Here is a 19,512-nt window from a genome sequence, read left to right as displayed (position 1 = left end):
TTAGTAAATAAATATTTCAAACATGCACGTGTCCTCTTTTACTCCACGTTCTGGTTTGTAATGATTATATAACGAAAGAATGTTCATGTGTTCCACGATTCCTGAGGTACTCTAAGTTCATGTTCTGGTCTGTCTAAGCATTGGGAGTTTGTTATGATCAATGAGACACTGTAGCAAGCTCGGTAAGGGGATTTTGGGTACTGAGGTGAGTTTTGCTCCATCCTAATTCACCGAGGTTCCAGGTCTCTATTCACAGTTCTGTAGGAGAACGGAATTCCTGCTACACCAACGCTTTCACCGGGCACAAACACCACCAGCCGTCAGTGCAGGCTTCCACGAGGCACACACCATCAGACGTCAGTGCACGCTTTCACCAAACACACACACACACACAGCACCAGCTATCAGCGCACACTTTCACCAGGCAAACACACCACCAGCCGTCTGTGCACGCTTCCACCAGCCACACACACCACCATCCGTCAGTGCACGCTTCCACCAGCCACACACACCTCCAGCCGGCAGTGCACGCTTCCACCAGATACACACACTACCAGCCATCAGTGCACAATTTCTACAGGCACACACACACCACCAGCCATCAGTGCACACATCAATTGTTAACGCATCCACAATTAACTATTGTAGCAATCGCAGTATGGTGCATTTTACTTTTAAACATATTCATCTAAAGCGCAGCATGCCACCATTGCTACAATTCCAATCCAACCCACATAATTCCACTACACACCACATGCATACACTCCATAACACATGGCTAAAAGACATTGCCATATACAATGCCATTAGCTCTAACTCAAATAAATCCGAGACCTATTGCATTTCCAATGCTTGTTTTTTAATCCTTCCTCTGCATGCACCATCGATTGCCTTAGCTTTGTCCAGTCTCCCACCACATGCCCCCTTGCACTACTCTTCCCTCTTTTATTGATTTTTTTTCATCCCTCCTCAACTTTTCCTTAGCATTGCTCTTATTTTAGATATTTAATGGTGATTTTGTGGACCGCGGTTCTTTTTCAGTGGAAGTGATTTTAACCCTTTTTGGGTTTAAGCTGCTGTATCCTACTCACTTCCATCTACTCAGAGGTAAGTGATATACCCCATACACTGCTTTTTCTGCCCTTCAGGGAAAGCAAGGATGAAAATGGAGTTAGAATAGAATAACATAACTTTGCATTCATTACATGTTCAGTTTGTTTGTGATGGGAAGTTATAGCTAGTCCTATGGGCATTGACTTTTAAGTATTAATATATGTGGGTAATAAAGTTGCAGCTGTATCTATTCCAGCAACCTCTGTTATGTGAAACCCTTCATATTTTGATCTTCTCACAACTCTTGCTCAGTCATACATTCTGTTAGTGCTGCCACAGGCCTATCCCATTACATGTAATGGGGCGACCCTGTGTCCATAAGAACCTGGGTATAGTAGATTTGTGCTACAATTGGTTCAGTACGGATTCACAATAACTTTGTAACAACAGTAATTAGTATTTAATTTATCCTACAAAAATGAGTCGAAGATACACCACACAACAAACATTGAAAAATACTTTTTAGACAAACCTGGTTTTTCAACGTTTGTTGTGAATTTGATTGTATAGCAGCCATATTTATGACGAGAAGCTCACATAATTTATATAATTATATGTTAGTATAAGTATATTGTGTGGTGTATCTTTGACTCTCCTTTTTGTTGGATAAATTGAATACAAATTACTGTTGTGACAAAGAACCATTTGTAGCACGAAGCCACAGGTCTGCCATTTGGATTCAGGCCCATCTGTCACTGGTGCTGCTACAGACCTATGTACATGTAGGGATACATAGCCACCTGGCTACTAGGTGCACTTCAAGGATCCAGGATTTTAGGCACAAATTGGCACACCTGCGAGTACTTATGAAACTGGACTGTCTCTTTTTTGAACAGGGTTATTGTAAGCTGCATTGAGTGGAAAGTCTGTAAGAGAAAGTTCTTGAAAGTCGAAGGGGGTGTCCCAATTCAGTTAGCTTTGCAGAGACTTATTGTCGCCTATAGAGATTCTAATGGAGAAATTGCAATGCAGGACCTATTCAGACCGGGGAGATCGACAGCTTAAGAAAAAGTCCTGCTCTTGAGAGAATGTTTTCTGACTCAGACCCTGGTACTAACATACATACATACATACATACATACATATATATATATATATATATATATATATATATATATATATATATATATATATAATATATATTTATTTTAGGCACAGGTTATTCACCGCCGTCGCTCCACAAATCCCGGTTGCTCTGAAACCAGCGTTGGTGAGACGCTTGTAAACTACCACACAATCCAACTTTGTGTCGTCGGAAGAAACGGCAAGCACGCAGGTAATCCGGTATTTTTTGTACTTTTTATTTGCAACCCCCCTCACCCCAGACAGACGCGTTTTGCTATAGAAGCTTCGTCAGTGTCCGACGAAGCTTCTATAGCGAAACGCGTCTGTCTGGGGTGAGGGTGGTTGCAAATAAAAATACTAAAAATACCGGATTTCCTGCGTGCTTGCCATTTCTTTCGACGACACAAAGTTGGATTGTGAGGTAATATATATAATTTGTTTTAAATGGTTTAATTGTGGCCATACACAACACACCATCAACCCCTCCTCTTTCAGCTGAATGATATTAGCTCAATCTACAATTCCCTACCTTATTTATTTTCTCTGACATTTTGCTGTTGTCTTCGTCCTTGCACCCTTTGTTTGCCTGGTTCCTTTGTCTGCCTGTCATTTGTTCCCATCTACAGTACTTATTAATTCTCTTGTATTTAGCTTTTTAATACCATTGACCTTATTGATTAGCCTGAAGCCACTTTACAGCTTAACCCCTTCCACTCTGATGACGAGCTGGGCTCGTCATGGCGTAGCCTCCTCGCACGCTGATGACGAGCCCAGCTCGTCACGTAACATGCGCTTTTAAAAATCTCAGCGTACGAGCGGAATTCCGTTAGCGCGCATGAGGTTAAAAATATGAGTGTTACTACTGCTGTGGGCATTTGCATTCAGTGGCAGTGCTCTCCCTACCCAAAATAAGACACTGATACGTGTCACTCCACTGGTCATTGAAGTTTTTTTTTCCAGATAACTGCACTTGTCCTCGTGGAGAGGGGATTAAGTCGGCAGCACACATACAAAATTTCAAGTTTTGCATCATAGGATCAACATTGGAGGTCATAAACTTGTGAATAATTAATTTCCCAGAGTGTCTGGAGACCCCGGGAAACCCATTTAAGATGTCCTGAATTAAGCAGAAAGGGTAAAGCATCCAACATGTTTTAATGTTGCTCATCACGGTCTCAAAGCCTATTAAGGCAAGGTTATCTTAATTGGGATCATTGAAAAGATGAGAAAGGGAACCTTTTCTTATATTACATTACAGCATCTGTGGAAAACTCCACACTGAAAAAAACTTCATCAGTGAGGAAAAATCCAACCCGATGAGCTTGTTTTAGGAGAGCTGACCCTTTAAGGCTTCAGTAACTTCCTCAACTCATGATTTCTTGTACTGGCAGGAAGACAACTGCTACTGATTCACTCAAGGCCTTTATGGTGTGCTTCCTCTCTTCTGGCTCTTTCAGTGGGGGAATGTTACCAGAAGAACCTTGAAAGGACTCGTTGGGACCGGAAATGCATTAATCTCCGAGACAAACTGGAATAGGTGAGCGCCGAGGAGAAGGGAAAACCAAACAAGCCACACAGAAAACAATCCAGTTCCACTGATAGGTGGAAATTTCTCATAAGGACTCCCAAGGACATGAAAGGTGAAAAAATAACTCACTGCAATCATTACCACTACCACGGTCCTTTTTGCTGTTGAAGATTACAGCATCAACGTGCTTGCCATTGCAAGGATCAATGCTGACATCATGATTGCATCATCACCATCACACTAAATCTTCTATATCGGCACACAAAATGTCATGGTGATTTCGGGGTACTCCAGACAAGCAACTGCATCCAGCTTACCTTACATACAGACCATCCGTTCAATGACTCTGCAACACACCTCAGTGGCACCACTGGGGTTAAAGTCTTCTTGGATGTTGTCAAAAATATTGACTATTTCCTGATGAGGTGAGTGAATGCTGTGTCTGAAAGTTTTGATTGGCCCAGACTTTGCAAGTGCCATAAAACACAATGCGATGCAACCATGAGCAACTCTGCCTCAGGGTTGCATCTTCCAGCGCTGAGCACTTGCTTGCAGGGAGGACCACCACTGTTAAAGGCAAGATTTACTATATAGGTCTGTCTCACAAAGTCCCACTTTGGAAACTTGGCCGGCTTTTTCGGAGCGAGATTTCTACTGCTTACCCTGTTGTAGAAAAGCTGATGTGTGAGTGCAGGCACATGAGCCACATCTTCCCCACAATTCAAGCAGCAAAACATAACAAGCTAGTAAAATGCAAGACCTAACCCGTACATTGATACAAGTGGCTCATGCATGCAGACAGGTTTGCCGCACACACTTAAGATTTTTTGCCAAAAGGGTGAAAAAGACATTGGATTAAGTTGTTTATTTAACCACAGAGAATATTTGAGCCATCTGCACCTATGCCTAATCGTTTTCTAAACTTGTATGTTAGGGACTGTTGATGCAAAATCTCTACCAAGGTGTAAGGGGGATAGGGTACCGGAAAAAACGGGAGTGTAGCTCCTCTCTGTTAAAACGTATACAGCAACCCTGAGCGACCTTCCATCGAATTGGGTAGTATTTAGTTGTGCTGTGAAATTAAGGTAATTTATTTTTACTTAAAAGGGAATCACTAGGCTAGTCGTTATTGTGCCTGTTGGTTGACTTATTAGTTCTGAGCTCTTGCACCCCACACTACCACCCTGAGACTGCTCTGCCTCGCTACCATGAGACTCAAATGCTGAAAGGGTTTGTTAGATTGCAGAGACAGAGTAGGACCAGGCCCTTGGTCATCAGTAGCGAAAGACCTCAAACACCACAGTTGGGGCTCAGTAGCCCCCGTTAGGCCTGTGGCCCCCGAACGAGGTCTTGCACCCCCCCTGGCTGAACTATGCTTCAATCTGGTTTTATATATCCCACACTACTCTATTCCACTCAACTCTACAATACTACTACTCTGTATGCCTTTCCACACTATCCTTCTCCACTCCACTCTACCCTACTCCACACTTACACTGTATGCCACTCCCATCCAACACTCTGGTTCCCTCCACTCTGGTTCCCTCCACTCTGGTTCCCTCCACTCTGGTTCCCTTCACTCTGGTCCCTCCACTCTGAGTCCCCCACTCACTCGATATTCCGCCACTCTACTCCAGTCCTCTCTACCATACTCCAATCCTCTCTACCATACTCCAATCAATCCTCTCCACTGTACTTCAATCCTCTCCACTGTACTTCAATCCTCTCTACTGTACTTCAATCCTCTCTACTGTACTTCAATCCTCTCTACTGTACTTCAATCCTCTCTACTGTAATCCAATCCCCTCTACTTTACTTCATTCCATGCCGCTGCCCTCCACTTGATGCCACTCCACTCTACTTTACTCCAATCTACTTTACTCCAATCTACTTTACTTTACAAATATGACAATATTGAATAGAGTGAACCAATTATTATGATTTCTTGGCCAAACACATAATTCATTAGAAAATGAAAGATAACTTGTTCCAGTTGCCAGGTATGCCAACTATGTATCAACATTGGCTGGGGGAATTGGAAATCGTCCCACAGTGAATTCTCTATGACAGTGGCGGCTCCTCGAGGGAGTGCTGCGGGTGGGTGGGTGTGCGGGTCGGGGGAGCGGCAGGGGGGGATGGTTAATAAACTCCGGAATTGGGCCTAATGGAGTTGAATAAATAAATAAAATAAATTACATTGCTCGCTGCATCGCCGATTTGGCGTTGCAGCGCGTGCAATGTAATTTATTTTATTTCTTTATTTCTTTACTCCACTCCGTTCTGCCCTATTCCGGAGTTTTCTACCCCTCACCCCACCCCGCCACACCACCCCGCAGCACTCCCTCAAGGAGCTGCCACTGCTCTATGGAAGTGCCGATCCACTTGCACCAGCATGTGTGGTGTACTGAGTAACCAAGCATGGGAATCAGTAATATGAAGGGGGTAGTACAAATTTCCTGATCACGCAGAGTGTACATTCAAGATTGCTGTTCTAGGATCTACCCACACTGTAGGCTCCCAAGCTGGATGTTTTAATTGCCTGCAGCTGAAGATTTCAGGTGTCTGCTCGAAACTTATAAAGCTTTATATATAACACTAGAGTCTTGACCATGCAAGAGGGCGGGCCACTGTATTGGGTACTTCTCAGTCTTTACCAGGATCCTAAAATTGGCATGGCCAGACCCCTTTCCAGCACATATCTCTTTTGCATATGACTTGGGATAAATCACGTCATTTGTTCTTCAAAACTGTACTGCTGCTGGTAACTTGCCCTACAAGGTCCATTGCCTGTTCTTAGTAATCTGAACTGGCATTCACAATTCCTGAGTATAGTATGCTGTGCAGTAAACCTTAGACAAGCATTCATTATTCATACTATGAAACACATTATTAGCGTTTGGTATGGTGGTTATAAGTGCGTGCCTTCCAATCTGGAGAATGCTTTCCTTCGCCTTCATCCGGCTAACACTGTTGCTTTTAGGACAGAATTTAATTGCAGGATTGGAGCTCGGCTTGTCTGATTTCGTTGAGGATGGGTAAACTTTTGGGTTACCCTGCAATAATACGAACGGGTCACTTTCTGTTACTTCTCTCCTTAGGCTGTGTGGGCATGGCAAGAATATGCATAGATCAAGCCTTTGACAAGGCTGATTGTGTCCCACCTCCAAATACTGGACCTCTAATGAATAGGAAATGGTTATTTACTTTCCCTTTAATGCAGATCTAATGCTTGCCTTGTATAAGGCCCCTTTATTGATGTCCAAGGGGCAGCACTTTCCTACAAAACAAGCATCCCTTGAATAAAGACTTCCACTTGGTCCGTCAGTACTCTCAGCTCAGACATTCACTTTAGGTTTTCCAAGAGGCAGACCACCGCTCCTCAGGGAGTCTGGTTTCAAGCTCATGACACAAACCGTTACAGCCACAAGTGTTTACCTCACTTTTGGGCTCCGTTGGTGCTGAAAGAAGGCCCTGGATGAATATAAGCTCAACTAAGAGTGTCCACCCTTTTCGGCCTTGGAGACCCAAGACCACAAACTAACCTAAACTTTATTCAAAGCCAAAGTCCCATTTGACACTGGTTCCCAAGCCATTGTTGACTTTAAAGTCACCATCAATGCTGAGAACACCCTCAAGGAGGAGCTTGATGTGAGGTAGAAGTGTTTCTTTATCTATCCCCTTACAGGTAACCAGTCAGCAATGGCACCCACGCCGAAACCCAGAGACTCTGGCTGTGCAGAGGAGACTGGTATTTGAGGAGGAACCTGTATCGAGGTGAGGCCCCTCCAGGTCCCGTACTTAAGAAGCATAAAAACAGTGGCACCAGCCCGCCTCCCCCTTATGCTCCACTTCCACCACTACCTCCTTTACCCCACCTCTACCGCCTTCACTTCCACTGCCACGTTCACCTCTTCCACTGCCGTCACCAAAGGGATACCCACGCTCCTTTTATGACTCAGGCAGTCCCTTTGGCTTTGCTGACCGCTACAACACCCCCTTCGAGCCATGACCCACAGATGACCCTTGGGAAGATTAGTGTCAACCCCCCAGACTATCGAGACCTCCAACAATACCATGGCCAACCAGCAGGCAGCGACCTTTCACAAAGTGGACATGCACATCTTCCAAGAGGAAGAATATTACCTCTTTGAGACACTGTTAAAGTTTGAGCTGAGGGTGGAATTCTTGGCTATGCAAAGGCTAGCTCAAGTCCTCACCGTAGACATTCAGGGAACCTCTCAAAGTCCGAGTAGTAACAGCCAGGATGGAGAAGTAGTACGTGCCCTCCCTCAGTGTCCCTATCTACATTGGGTGCTGGTTGTGTACACCTCCCACAAGCAGGCTTCTGTTTATGCCACAGGCCATGCTCTGCCTCTTGACACAGAGAACTAGAACCTGGATAAAGTCAGGAAGAGGGTGGTCCTATGGGCAGTTACTCAGTGGTGTATATCAAACTCTATGGGGTTCTTCTCATGCTATGATAGAACACAGTCAGAAGAAATGCAGCAGCTGGTGAAGCATCTACATTGGGAGTTCAGGAAGGTGGGTTTTAGTGTCGGAGGTCAAGACCATCTCCGACGCTACCATCCATTGCAACCTCAATGCGAAGGACAATGCCTCCTGGGACGGTAACACCAGTGTCTTTCGCAGACACCATACCTGGGTCCATATCTTGGGGTTTTAGCCGGAGGTTTAGCAGCATCTCCTCAACCTGCCCTTTGATTGGGAACACCTATTTGGGTTATAGGTTGGTGATGATGCTGGAGAAAGGTAAAGAAGGAAACCTTCAAGCTCCAGCTTTCAGAGATTCAGGAAGTAGCAGCTTTGAGGTGCAAAGGCCGCATCCACTGATCCCACCCATTCATATATGTGGCATCAGTTGCCTTTCCACCAGCATGGGGACCTGGGATGCCTGTACAGTTACAAAGGCAGGTGCGGCACTGGCAAAGGAGCTTTCACCTCTAAACACTCGACTTTTCTTACCCCCCTCACCCTGATCACATCTCACTTTTTGGGAGAAGATTGCAGGATTTCCTCTTTCGCTGGTCAGATTATTATTTGGAATCTTATATAGCGCACGGTTACCCTCTGGCATCCCAGCGCTCGATGAAGATCAGTTGGTACTGGTGGTGATTTACTATTGCTACTGCCCAGAGAATTTCACAACCCATCATAACAAACCCCCACCTCACAGACACAGATGACATCGTAGCCTTCTAGAGAATGAGGTTCAGGCGCAGCTTTATCAAGAAATCACAGGAAGAGTACGCCCTCATCACTGAGTCAAGTGTGTCTACTGTCTTTACTTCCTCACCCCCTAGAAGGACAGTTCCAACAGGACAGTTCCTCAGGTTGCTCAATCAATTATTTCTGTCAAAACCGTTCCACGTGACACATTTGCAGAATGTCATCTCTCTGCTCTGACAAGAAGATTACATGACCGTGCTAGATTTTAAGGACCCTACTTTCACATCCCCATCCGTCCCACCCACCAGCTCTATCTCCGATTTGTGGTAAGTGGTCATCAGTACCAATTCAAAGTGCTTCCCTTTGAGTTATACCACCACTCCAAAGGTCTTTTCTAAAGTGCTTAGCAGCGCGTCACTCATCTAAGAAGGCCATCCACTTTTTCCCCTACCTCGACGATTGGCTGATTAGGAACCCAGTCAAGCAACAATGCCTAGCCTTTACCTAAGTTGCAATCTCCATATTTCACCGTCTGGGATTGACTACAAATGCGACCAGGTCTCACCTACAACCCTTGCAAATCAGCCCTTCCTGGGTGTCCTTACTCAGTGGAGTCACAGACAAAGCCAGCCCTAGCCAGCAGGGGGCGTTGGCATTCTAGCAGATCTTACTTCTCTATCAGCCCATTCGTCAAGTTACAATCCGAACCTTCATGCGCTTCCTAAGGATGACGACCTGCTGCATTGCCATACTACCCCACTCCGACTCGACATGCGCTGGTTGCTGGAATGCCTCTCTGCTTAATGGTCTCAAACCAAGGGTCACTGCGAAGATCTAGTGTGGTAAAGGCCAGCTTCTGTTGTTCTATTCAGTGGTGAAACAACAACTTGTTGCGGGCAGGTCTTTATCAGACCCCGTTCCATAAGTCACTAATACCACTGACTCCTTTCTCACCCACTGGCGTGGCGGAGGGCACATCTCGACCATAAGACAGTACAGGGGTGTCACTCTGCATCACCAGAGGCGGCAGCTCCTCGACTATCTTGAATTGCTAGCCATATGCCTTGCTCTCAAGGCAATCCTTCAAACCATTCAGCGCCAGGTAGTCCTCATCAGGACAGAAAACATGACTGCCATGTATTACCTTTCATAGCAGGAAGACACACTATCTCCCCTGCTCTCAGCACAAACACAAAAGACCTGGGCCTGGAATGTACGCCACCACATACACCCTCTAGCGAGGGTACCTTTTAGGAGTTCACAGACCTGCTCCGCAGGACGTATCAACAAGTCAACTAAAAGGGACTCCTCCTGCAAGTTCCCTCCATTACTTTTAATGCTAGGCACCCCATAGATAAACTTGTTCGCCACTCCATCCAACAAAAAAATTCTCCAACTTAGCCTTCAAGTAACCTATACCCATAGTCCACAAGCAATGCGCTATTAATTAATTGGTCGGTGATTTTTTTTTTTTTGTCTATGCTTTTCCGACTCTCCCACTTCCGTATATGGTAAGAAAGGTTCAACAAACCTTCTCCAAGCATTATCCTGAAGGTCCTCACATGGGCCACACTGCTGTTGAACTCGACTCCTTGAGATGCTCATCAGACCCAGAGAGAAGCTTCCCAACAGGTTGGACCTTCTCCCATGCAACTAAGGCCAGATTGGGCACCCACTCCCCAGGCAGCTTGGTCTAGTAATCTATTGCCTGAGGTCTTAGAATTTGCTTTCCTCTGTCTTCCACAGTAATGCATGGATTTTCTGCATGAATCTCGCAGGCCTACCACGCAGGTCTGCTATACTTCAAAATGGAAGAGGTTTCTCAACTGTTGCATATCCAATTACCTGGAACCTCTTATACTTAGTGTCCAGGACATTATTTTTCATCTTCTCAATCTACAAAAGCCTGGCCTCGCATGCACTTCTGTACAGCTTAAATTAGCTGCCGTAGCTGCATACTTGCAAAACAGGGAACACTCCTCCCTCATTCTCATCCTAGTAATCAACGCCTCTATTGAGGACTTAAAGAAGATCATCCCACCCAAAGCACCCTAACTACCCCTGCATGGGACCTCAGGGTGGTCCTCACCGGGGTCACTGATTCTTTTGAGCCACTGCATTCTTGCCCCTTTCAGTTTCTCTTGTGGAAAGTAACTTTCATCATGGCCATAACAGCTCTCAGACGCATTGGTGCATTGCATGCCCTCACAGTCCAAGAACCCTTTATTCTGGGCTAAAGGCACATGGTCATTCTCCGAATCGTCCTAAAGTTTCTTCCCAAAATGGTTTTCTGTTTCCTCCTCAACCATGTTATAGAGCTGCCAGTCTTTTTCCCTCAACCAGACTCCATAAAGGAGGGAACCCTTCATATCCTTGATGTTAAACTCGCCGTCATGTTTTACATAGACAAGACCAATCCCTTTTGCAGGTCTGATCAGTTATTTATAGCCTTTGCCAAACCTTGCAAAGATCAGCAATGCTAGAATTGTCAGATGGATAGTCAAGTGCATTCAAAGCTGCTATTAAAAAACTAAAAACAGCCCTCCCTAAAACCCCAGGGTGTACTCTACAGGCAATAAAGCAGCAACTATGGTCTTCCTTGGTAATATCCCGCTAGCTGACTCATGTAAGGCAGCCACTTGGCCACCCTAACAAATTTACTAAGCACAATTGTATTGATATCTTAGCCTAACTAAGTAGGAAAGCGGAAGCCCTAGCTGAACCTGAGCATGCACTATGTAACAGTAAGGGTTCTCCACAGGAATATATTAACACAGTATTTCAACAACCATAATCTAATTTTATTGGACTAGCCATATTCAGTGGCAACAAAAGGTTATTTATGAGACCTTCCGATTACATACATCCTGACGCACCCAAATACAAACACATGTATGATAATTTGGGATGTTACTAAAAGTTATCTTTAAAAAATCATGAAATTCTCTCAACAGTTATATTAATCAATGTTCCATTAAAAAGATACTTTTTCAGTGACACATTCTCGGTGTCCTGCTATGCTTTTTACACAAAAAATCTACTGTTCAATGTTGCTATGTTGCCCACCGGCAGGTAGCACAGCAAACAGTCATGAAGGTACAAAGAAAGAACAATTAATGCCTAAGAATATCCTCTAGTTGCATTGTCCTTTACAATCTTGAAAAGCATTTGTTTGCGGCATATGAGCTGCAGATTACACACTATGCATAGATGGCCACCTAGTGTTGGGCCCGGATGTGTGCAGATTGTTTTGTTGTAGAAAAGTCTTTGGAAGTCACGGGATAGGTGACTCCTACTTTGGATTATACTGCGCATGGGCATCAGCTCCATCCCCAGATTGTTTTTTTCCGCCACCGGGCTCGGATGTGTTTCCAGCGCTCCGTGTTGGAATCGATTTCCTTCGGCGCGCAATCCTCACCAACTTACAGAAATTAAGTTTTGAATGGTTTTCCAGTCGATGCTACTCTTCAAAACCAAAAACTTCGATTCTGGTCGTTGTTGACGGCCTTCGGGCCTAACTAGGCCTCGACTCCAGCTCATGGAAAGGACTCCATTTAAAAAGTGTCCGCAATGTGGGTCGAAGTTTCCCCACACCGACCTTCATGAAGTGTGTAACCTTTACCTCTCCCCGGAGCACGAGGCCAGAGACTGTTCCGCATGTGCATCTTTCCGCTCCAAGAAGACTATCCGGGACCGAAGAGCGAGGCGAACAATGGCTCGATCTTCAGCTTCCATTCTGGACGACATCTTCGATGAGGGTCAACGTTCCAGAACAACACGACGTTGACAGCAATTCCGAGGCAGAAGACTCCGAAGTCGAGGACATCACTCCAGCACAGCGGGTCGTTAGTAAGACAGTCGACCCGACCCTTCCTCGACACACCCAAAGAAGGCCCCGGTCACACTCTCGCCCTCGGGTGCACACCGACACGCACTGCTTCTACTGCCCCACCTTCGGGACCGGCTAAGAAGCTAATGGAGCCTTCAGGCGACTCTGGCTTGAGTCGACCTTCTCATGGTGCCGGCGCACACTTACGGCACCGAAAAAGACAACTTCACCGGTAATGCCGACATCCAAACCATCGGCGCCTAAACATACCACTACTCCTTTGGCACCGAAACCCAGGTCGGAACCAAGCAAAACCGCTTCGGATTAAAAAAAACACCGGAACCGAAAAAAACATTGGATCCAAAAAACATACCGCAACCGAAAAAACCCTCTGAACCCATAAAAAGCTTCGGAGCCGAAAGACTCCTGCTTCTCCGGTTAAAGACATTGCCAAAAAGCCAAAACAAACTGCTTCGGTGCCAAAACCTTCCTCCGCACCAAAAGATCGGCCTCCTGCAGACCCTGCTCAAAAGACTCTCTAGCTAAAGATCCAATCAATGGACAGCTGATTTTGGCTTCACAAAAGCGACCACTGGACAGTCCAGCTCCAGCTCCGCACTCAAAGAAGGAGGACATGGCTACCTCTCCCTTAAGACTGCCTTCCCCTTCTCTTTCACCTGTACCATCACCAAATCCTCCCATACCACAACATTCCCCAGCATCCTCTATCATACCAGACGATGACAACAGGGATGATAGCTCTGATGCCATGGGGGGGTAACATGCCTGATCCAGCTACTCCTACAGGATCACCTGACCTGTGGGATGATTATAACATACCAGATTTCCCAAATGTCCCTCAGGATGACATATACCCCTCAAGGCCTTCCCCTACCAGAAGACACTATGGGTTTCAATCAATTAATTCACAAGGCTGCGCAATATCATGGGGTAGACATGCATACAGACCCTGTAGATGAAGACTTCTTAATGGATACCTTTGATAGTGCACAAAGTTCCATTTTACCAATGCTTAAAGGAGTGATTAAGCATGCTGCTGAAGTTTTCAAAGACCCAGTCAGAACTCGGGTCATTAACCCACGCATAGAGAAAAAATATAAAGCTGCTCCCTCAGACCCCGCATATATTAAAGGTCCTGTACCACTAGACTCACTTTTAGTTTCCAATGCACGCAAGAGAGCAAACTCACAAACATCAGGTGAAACGCCACCACCAGATAGAGAGTCTAAGCTACTGGATGCATCAGCGAAAAGAACAGCGTCTCAAGCAGCACACATGTGGCGTATCGCCAATACACATGCATTATTAGCCAGATACGACAAGGCACATTATGACGAATTAGAATCAATAAGAGGCACCTCCCTGAGAAGTACAAAGATAAAGCAAAGGAACTTATCCAAGAGGGGAAAACATCACAAACACCTCTATTCGGAGTGCACTGGATGCAGCAGATACTGCCTCTAGGGCAGTTAACGACAGCGTCCTATTACATAGACATGCCTGGCTACGCATATCAGGGTTCAAACCTGAAGTATAAAGTGCCATTCTTAATCAGCCCTTTGATGAGCAACACCTATTAGGACCTAACGTAGATGTATCACTTGAAAAAATGAACAAGCATTTACAATGCAATGGTCTCGGCATTCTTAAAGTTAGAGCTATTGGCATTGCTCATGACATTATTTTTATTTATGCTTTTGTTTTTAAAACATAAATAAATGGCATTGTCATTTACAATGCCTATAGCAGGTCATAAGCCTCCTTTTGTTGGAGTCTCCTGGCTGTCAGCAGTCAGGAGCCTCACACCTGATGCAAATGGAGCGGAGGGCTCTGTGCGTGTGTTTGGGGAGCTCTTTGCGTGTGTGTGGGGGGCTCTTGTGTGTGGGGGGCTCTTGTGTGTGGGGGGCTCTTGTGTGTGGGGGGCTCTTGTGTGTGGGGGGCTCTTGTGTGTGTGGGGGGCTCTTGCGTGTGTGTGGGGGGCTCTTGCGTGTGGGGGAATCTTGCGTGTGCGTGGGGGGCTCTTGTGTCTGTGGGGGGCTCTTGCGTGTGTGGGGGCTTTTGCGTGTGTGGGGGGCTCTTGCGTGTGTGTGGGGGGCTCTTGCGTGTGTGTGTGGGGGGGGGGCTCTTGCGTGTGTGTGGGGGGGCTCTTGCGTGTGTGTGTGGGGGGGCTCTTGTGTGGTGTGTGGGGGGGCTCTTGTGTGGTCTGTGTAGGGGGCTCTTGTGTGGTGTGTGTGTGGGCCTCGTGTGTGTGTGGGGGGCTCTTGTGTGTGTGTGGGGCTCTTGTGTGGGTGTGTGTGTGTGCAAATGCAATACGTCTCGCATTTGCGACAGAGTAAGCTATTGGCATTGTAAATGACAATGCCATATATTTATCTGTTTTCAAAACCAACACATAAATAAAAAGTTTGTCATTTACAATGCCAATAGCTCTAACTTTTCCGAAGGCGAAACCGTTGCATTGTAAATGCTTGTTTTCCCTTTGTTGATGAACTTGCCTGCTGGACTATTTGGAGCTGTCTGGTGGGAGACCAGACTTGAACTTTCCTGATTACAGCTCCATTCTCCTTGCCATCAACTTTTCCTTAGTGGTCTCCAACTTGATCCCTTTTCCCATGCTAAGTGAACTCTATGGAACCATCCTCCTGCTTTTGTTGTGGTAGCAAACTCAAACCTGAACCATCCTCTTGGTGGATTCTTTTATTCAGATATAGATTTAATTTGGCTAACTCTGTGGCTTTATACTCCGAGCTGTAAGACTCATGACTGAACTGCTTATAATGTGACTTATATGTACTGATTTTGGATCTTTATTACAATAACCTAATTATCTAAATGTGTCTGAGTCTTTTATTGTGTCTTAATATTTTTTCCATGGAAACTGTGCTAATAATTATCCGATGTCTAGTGCATGTCAGAGAGTGTTATAATCTGAGAATAATGTACTTAAACTTGATCACTAATTTGTGAGTTGGCTACTAATTATTGGTCCTCACTGAGTGGCCAACAGTTAAACACGAAATTCGTTTTATTTATTTAAATGTTACCTACCTCTAACCGGCCGTAATCTTTAGTTTACTGAACCCCCACCCTGCCCCTCCCCCTCCCCACATTAGCGCCCCGCAGCACTCCCACCACAGGCTCCTACTGTTGGGTTGATAGGGAGATGTAATGTGATAACGAGGACTATTTTTCCCTGTTATTTATACCTATTTTGGTATACACTGCTTTAGCTCCCCAAACGTTTTTTTGTAAGATCAAGACCAGTTGGCAGAAGTTTATATGGTCTTATAAGAAAACCCAATCCCATTTAAAAATAACCAACTATACTACAAAAAAACTACAGGGTGTTTTCTGTATTTTTTTTTTGGTCTGGTGGGCTAGTTTCTACTGTTGATTTTCCAGATGTTACCACAAATCTTGCCTGCTAAAAGCACAAATGCATATAGCCTCCCATACTTTGCAAAACAGAAATGCAACGTGTCCGTAGCGTACAATTCCAAAACTGCCCCAGTTTTCAAATGGGAATCAGTTTTCCAGCTATCTGACTATCTATTTGGGACCACTTTTATTTGCAGCCCTTATCTGTTTTCTGTCCTAGTCACCCTCGCTAATAACAACACCTGAGAGGGAGACCTCGGCCTTCTGCTGCTCTGGTCGCTGTCTGATATGACGAATGGGCGCGCGCAGCAATGAATGTCAGCGCCTGGGGCGCAGCAGGTGACCCTGAGTCTGAGACCGGCCCTGGCCTCTGCTGGCTCTGCCCATTCACTATTTGTTGATGGTTTATGAGAGGGGCGATCTGCTAACATCGCCGCACCTTTCGCCACGGGGGGAGATGAAATAAAAATAGACTTGTCGACTCTCCTAGTTTAAGCTACCCATGATGTCACTCAGCGATTAAGCATGCTAAGCAAAAATATTTCTTGAGTAACATTTGTAGTAAAATGAGGCATTACATCATGCCATTGGGCCTATATGAAAGACTTTCATCCTGCTATAAACATGGACAAAGTACAATAAAATCTCTATTATCGCTGCGCAGGGAAGAAATGACTTGATCTCACTTGCGATTAATGTTGTCCTTCATCGCTTTCAAATATGTTTATAACACATTATTTTTTGTTTATATGTTATTGCCATGTTACTTGTGCATACAATGTTTCGTTACTTCATATTCTTTCATCTCTATTTTCCTCTTAGTCGCCATTATTTTTGTTTTTTATTTGAACTCCTGCTTCCTATGAAGCAAACGGTAAATAATGTCCTATTTGTTATATGTATGCATTCTGATTTGTGCTGAAAGTGGTGGACACATGCTGATAAATGTGTAACTATCCACGTTCTGTAAAGTGTTCTAATGCACTCTTTGCCTAGATAGAAATCTTTTTTAACCTAAACAAGTAACTAAGCTTGCCACGTGGGGCATGGGTCTAACGGTAATTTAACCCCAGTTTGATTAAATAAATAAGTAAATTATAACATAGTATAAGAGAATACCTTTGTAAACCAGTAGGGTCGATAAATATATTTTGTTCAGTATAAAATTGCTGCGTATTGAGCAAAAGGGCAATTGGATGGGAATGGTGAAATGTGCAGCAGACATTCATGCAACTCCTTTCATTTCTGAAATCACCTCGATCTTATTGAGGATCAGACTTCATTCTAGAAAAGAGAGAAAAGATGTTCCTGCATTAGCATCCCCCTGGACAGTCTCACACGCTGTCATTACGGGAACTGCACTTGTGTGTGCCACGGCCTGGCGAGATCTGTATTTTAATAATGGTCAGTTTCATAGTTTGTATCGCTAAGAAGTTGCCTGATTTCTCTTAGACAACCCTAGCCACCAGTATTGGGTGTGTGAGAACTGGTGTGAGGCAAGGTTTCAGCAACCAAAGCACTAAGCCAGCATCATAATAAGTTGATCATCCGCGCCTGGACTGAACAAGCTTTTATACCCAACGAGCTGCAAGCGAAACCTAACGTGGGGCGGGACTGAGAAAACGAAACCTATCGTGGGGCGGGACTTCCGTTTTGTGAAGCCCGCGCCCACGGAGTGCCTGGAGGAGCACCGAGGGAGAGCCCCGCGGTCGGAGGGCCTTTGACCGGTGAGCGGAGCGGAGGGGGGGGGGGGGGGGGGGGGGAGAGAGAGAATGCCTGTATGTCTGCGTGTCCGGAGGGCCTTTGACCGGTGAGCGGAGCGGGGGGGGGGGGGAGAGAATGCCTGTATGTCTGCGTGTGTGTGTGCGCGACGGCGGAGGGGTGGGGGGCGGGGTGCGACGGCGGAGGGGAGGGGTGCGACAACGGAGGGGTGGGGGGGATGCTCGGTGCACGTGTGTGTGTGTGTGTGTATGCATGCGACGCTGGGTTCGCTGTATGTGTGGGTGCGTGCGTGCATGAGCGCTCGTGTGTGTCTGTCGCTGTTTCTGCGCATGCGCGTGTGGTGTAGCTGCTTCCCAGGAGACAGCAGCTGAGCGCGTTCGCGAGCGCGTGGCCAGCGGAAATCGCCTCCAGAGAGGCAAAGCGCGCGACAGACCCTGTCTCCTGGGAAGCATCGTCCCTGACATAAGATCTCGGCGGAGACGCGCTTACGCGCGTCTTTTAGCCGAGACCTAAAAAGGATACAGATGCCGCCAAATCTATAGGAACCCTGCAGTCGCAGGCTCCCAGACGTTCATTTCGTCGCTCATCATATCGAGGTGCCACCAAGGAATACTCTTCGGACACAGCTTCTACCTCGTACAAAGCCCTTACACAGTCCACTTACAGCAAGGGCTACCAAAGGGGTAGTTACAGGGGTAACAATAACAAAGGCAGAGGTAAAAATAACTCCCGCTCTGCCTCTACCCCTGCCCAATGACTCCCTTCCCCGTTCCATTCCACTCCTGTCGGCGAAAGACTTCAACAATACCTGCCAGCTTGGGAAAACATCATATCAGACAGGTGGGTGCTCCAAATAATTCAGGCAAGTTACTGTCTAGAACTTACATCCACCCCCCCAAACATACCACCCAAGCAATGTCCAATGTCACAAGAACACTTAACACTACTCAGGCAGGAGGTAATATCCCTCCTGCAGAAAAATGCGATAGAAATAGTTCTAGAGCATCAGAAAAACAAAGGAGTATACTCACTATATTTCCTAATACCAAAGAAGGACGGCTCTTTGAGACCCATCCTAGACCTCAGGCCTCTAAACATTTATATACAATCGGACCATTTTCACATGGTCACAATCCAACAAGTCCTTCCACTTCTGGTACTAAACGACTTCCTGGTCACCCTAGATCTCAAGGACACCTACTTCCATATTCCCATCCACACAGCGCACACAACAGCGCCAAGGGTGTTTACCAAATGCCTAGCAGTAGTAGCAGCACACTTAAGAAGACAACATATTCATGTCTTCCCATATCTAGACTGGCTCATAAAAGCCAGCTCATACATCCAGTGTGTTCACCACACTCACGCTACTATTCAACTGCTTCACAACTTGGGATTCACAGTAAATTACACCAAATCGCATCTGCAACCCTTGCACATACAACAGTATCTCGGCGCTACAAAAAACACCCAACAAACTCTAGCTTATCCCTCTCCAGCCAGGATAACAAGTGTACAAACTCTCCTAACGAAATTCAAACCGCAACACTCGCTACCAGCTCGAGTGTTCATGCAGCTCATAGGAATGATGGCATCTTGAATATTTGTAGTACCTCGTGCAAGACTGCAAATGCGTCCCTTCAAGAGTGCTTAGCAAGCCAATGAAACC

At 45.7% G+C, this 19,512-nt stretch overlaps 1 protein-coding gene across 1 annotated transcript in view; it reads left to right on the top strand.

The window, feature by feature from the left end:
* PPP5C (protein phosphatase 5 catalytic subunit) overlaps nt 1-19,512 on the top strand; it is a 349,815-nt gene that overhangs the window by 252,601 nt on the left and 77,702 nt on the right. Inside the window, exon 7 of the mRNA XM_086938408.1 lies at nt 1,002-1,107. Within this exon, the coding sequence (XP_086794534.1) occupies nt 1,002-1,107 (106 nt within the window). The remainder of the gene's footprint in view (nt 1-1,001; nt 1,108-19,512) is intronic.

Source organism: Lissotriton vulgaris, chromosome 9 (genome assembly GCF_964263255.1).
Source record: "Lissotriton vulgaris chromosome 9, aLisVul1.2, whole genome shotgun sequence".
In the NCBI taxonomy this organism is placed as follows: Eukaryota; Metazoa; Chordata; class Amphibia; order Caudata; family Salamandridae; genus Lissotriton; species Lissotriton vulgaris.
The sequence above is the reverse complement of the archived record's forward strand: the minus strand, read 5'-3'. Positions and strand labels throughout refer to the sequence as shown.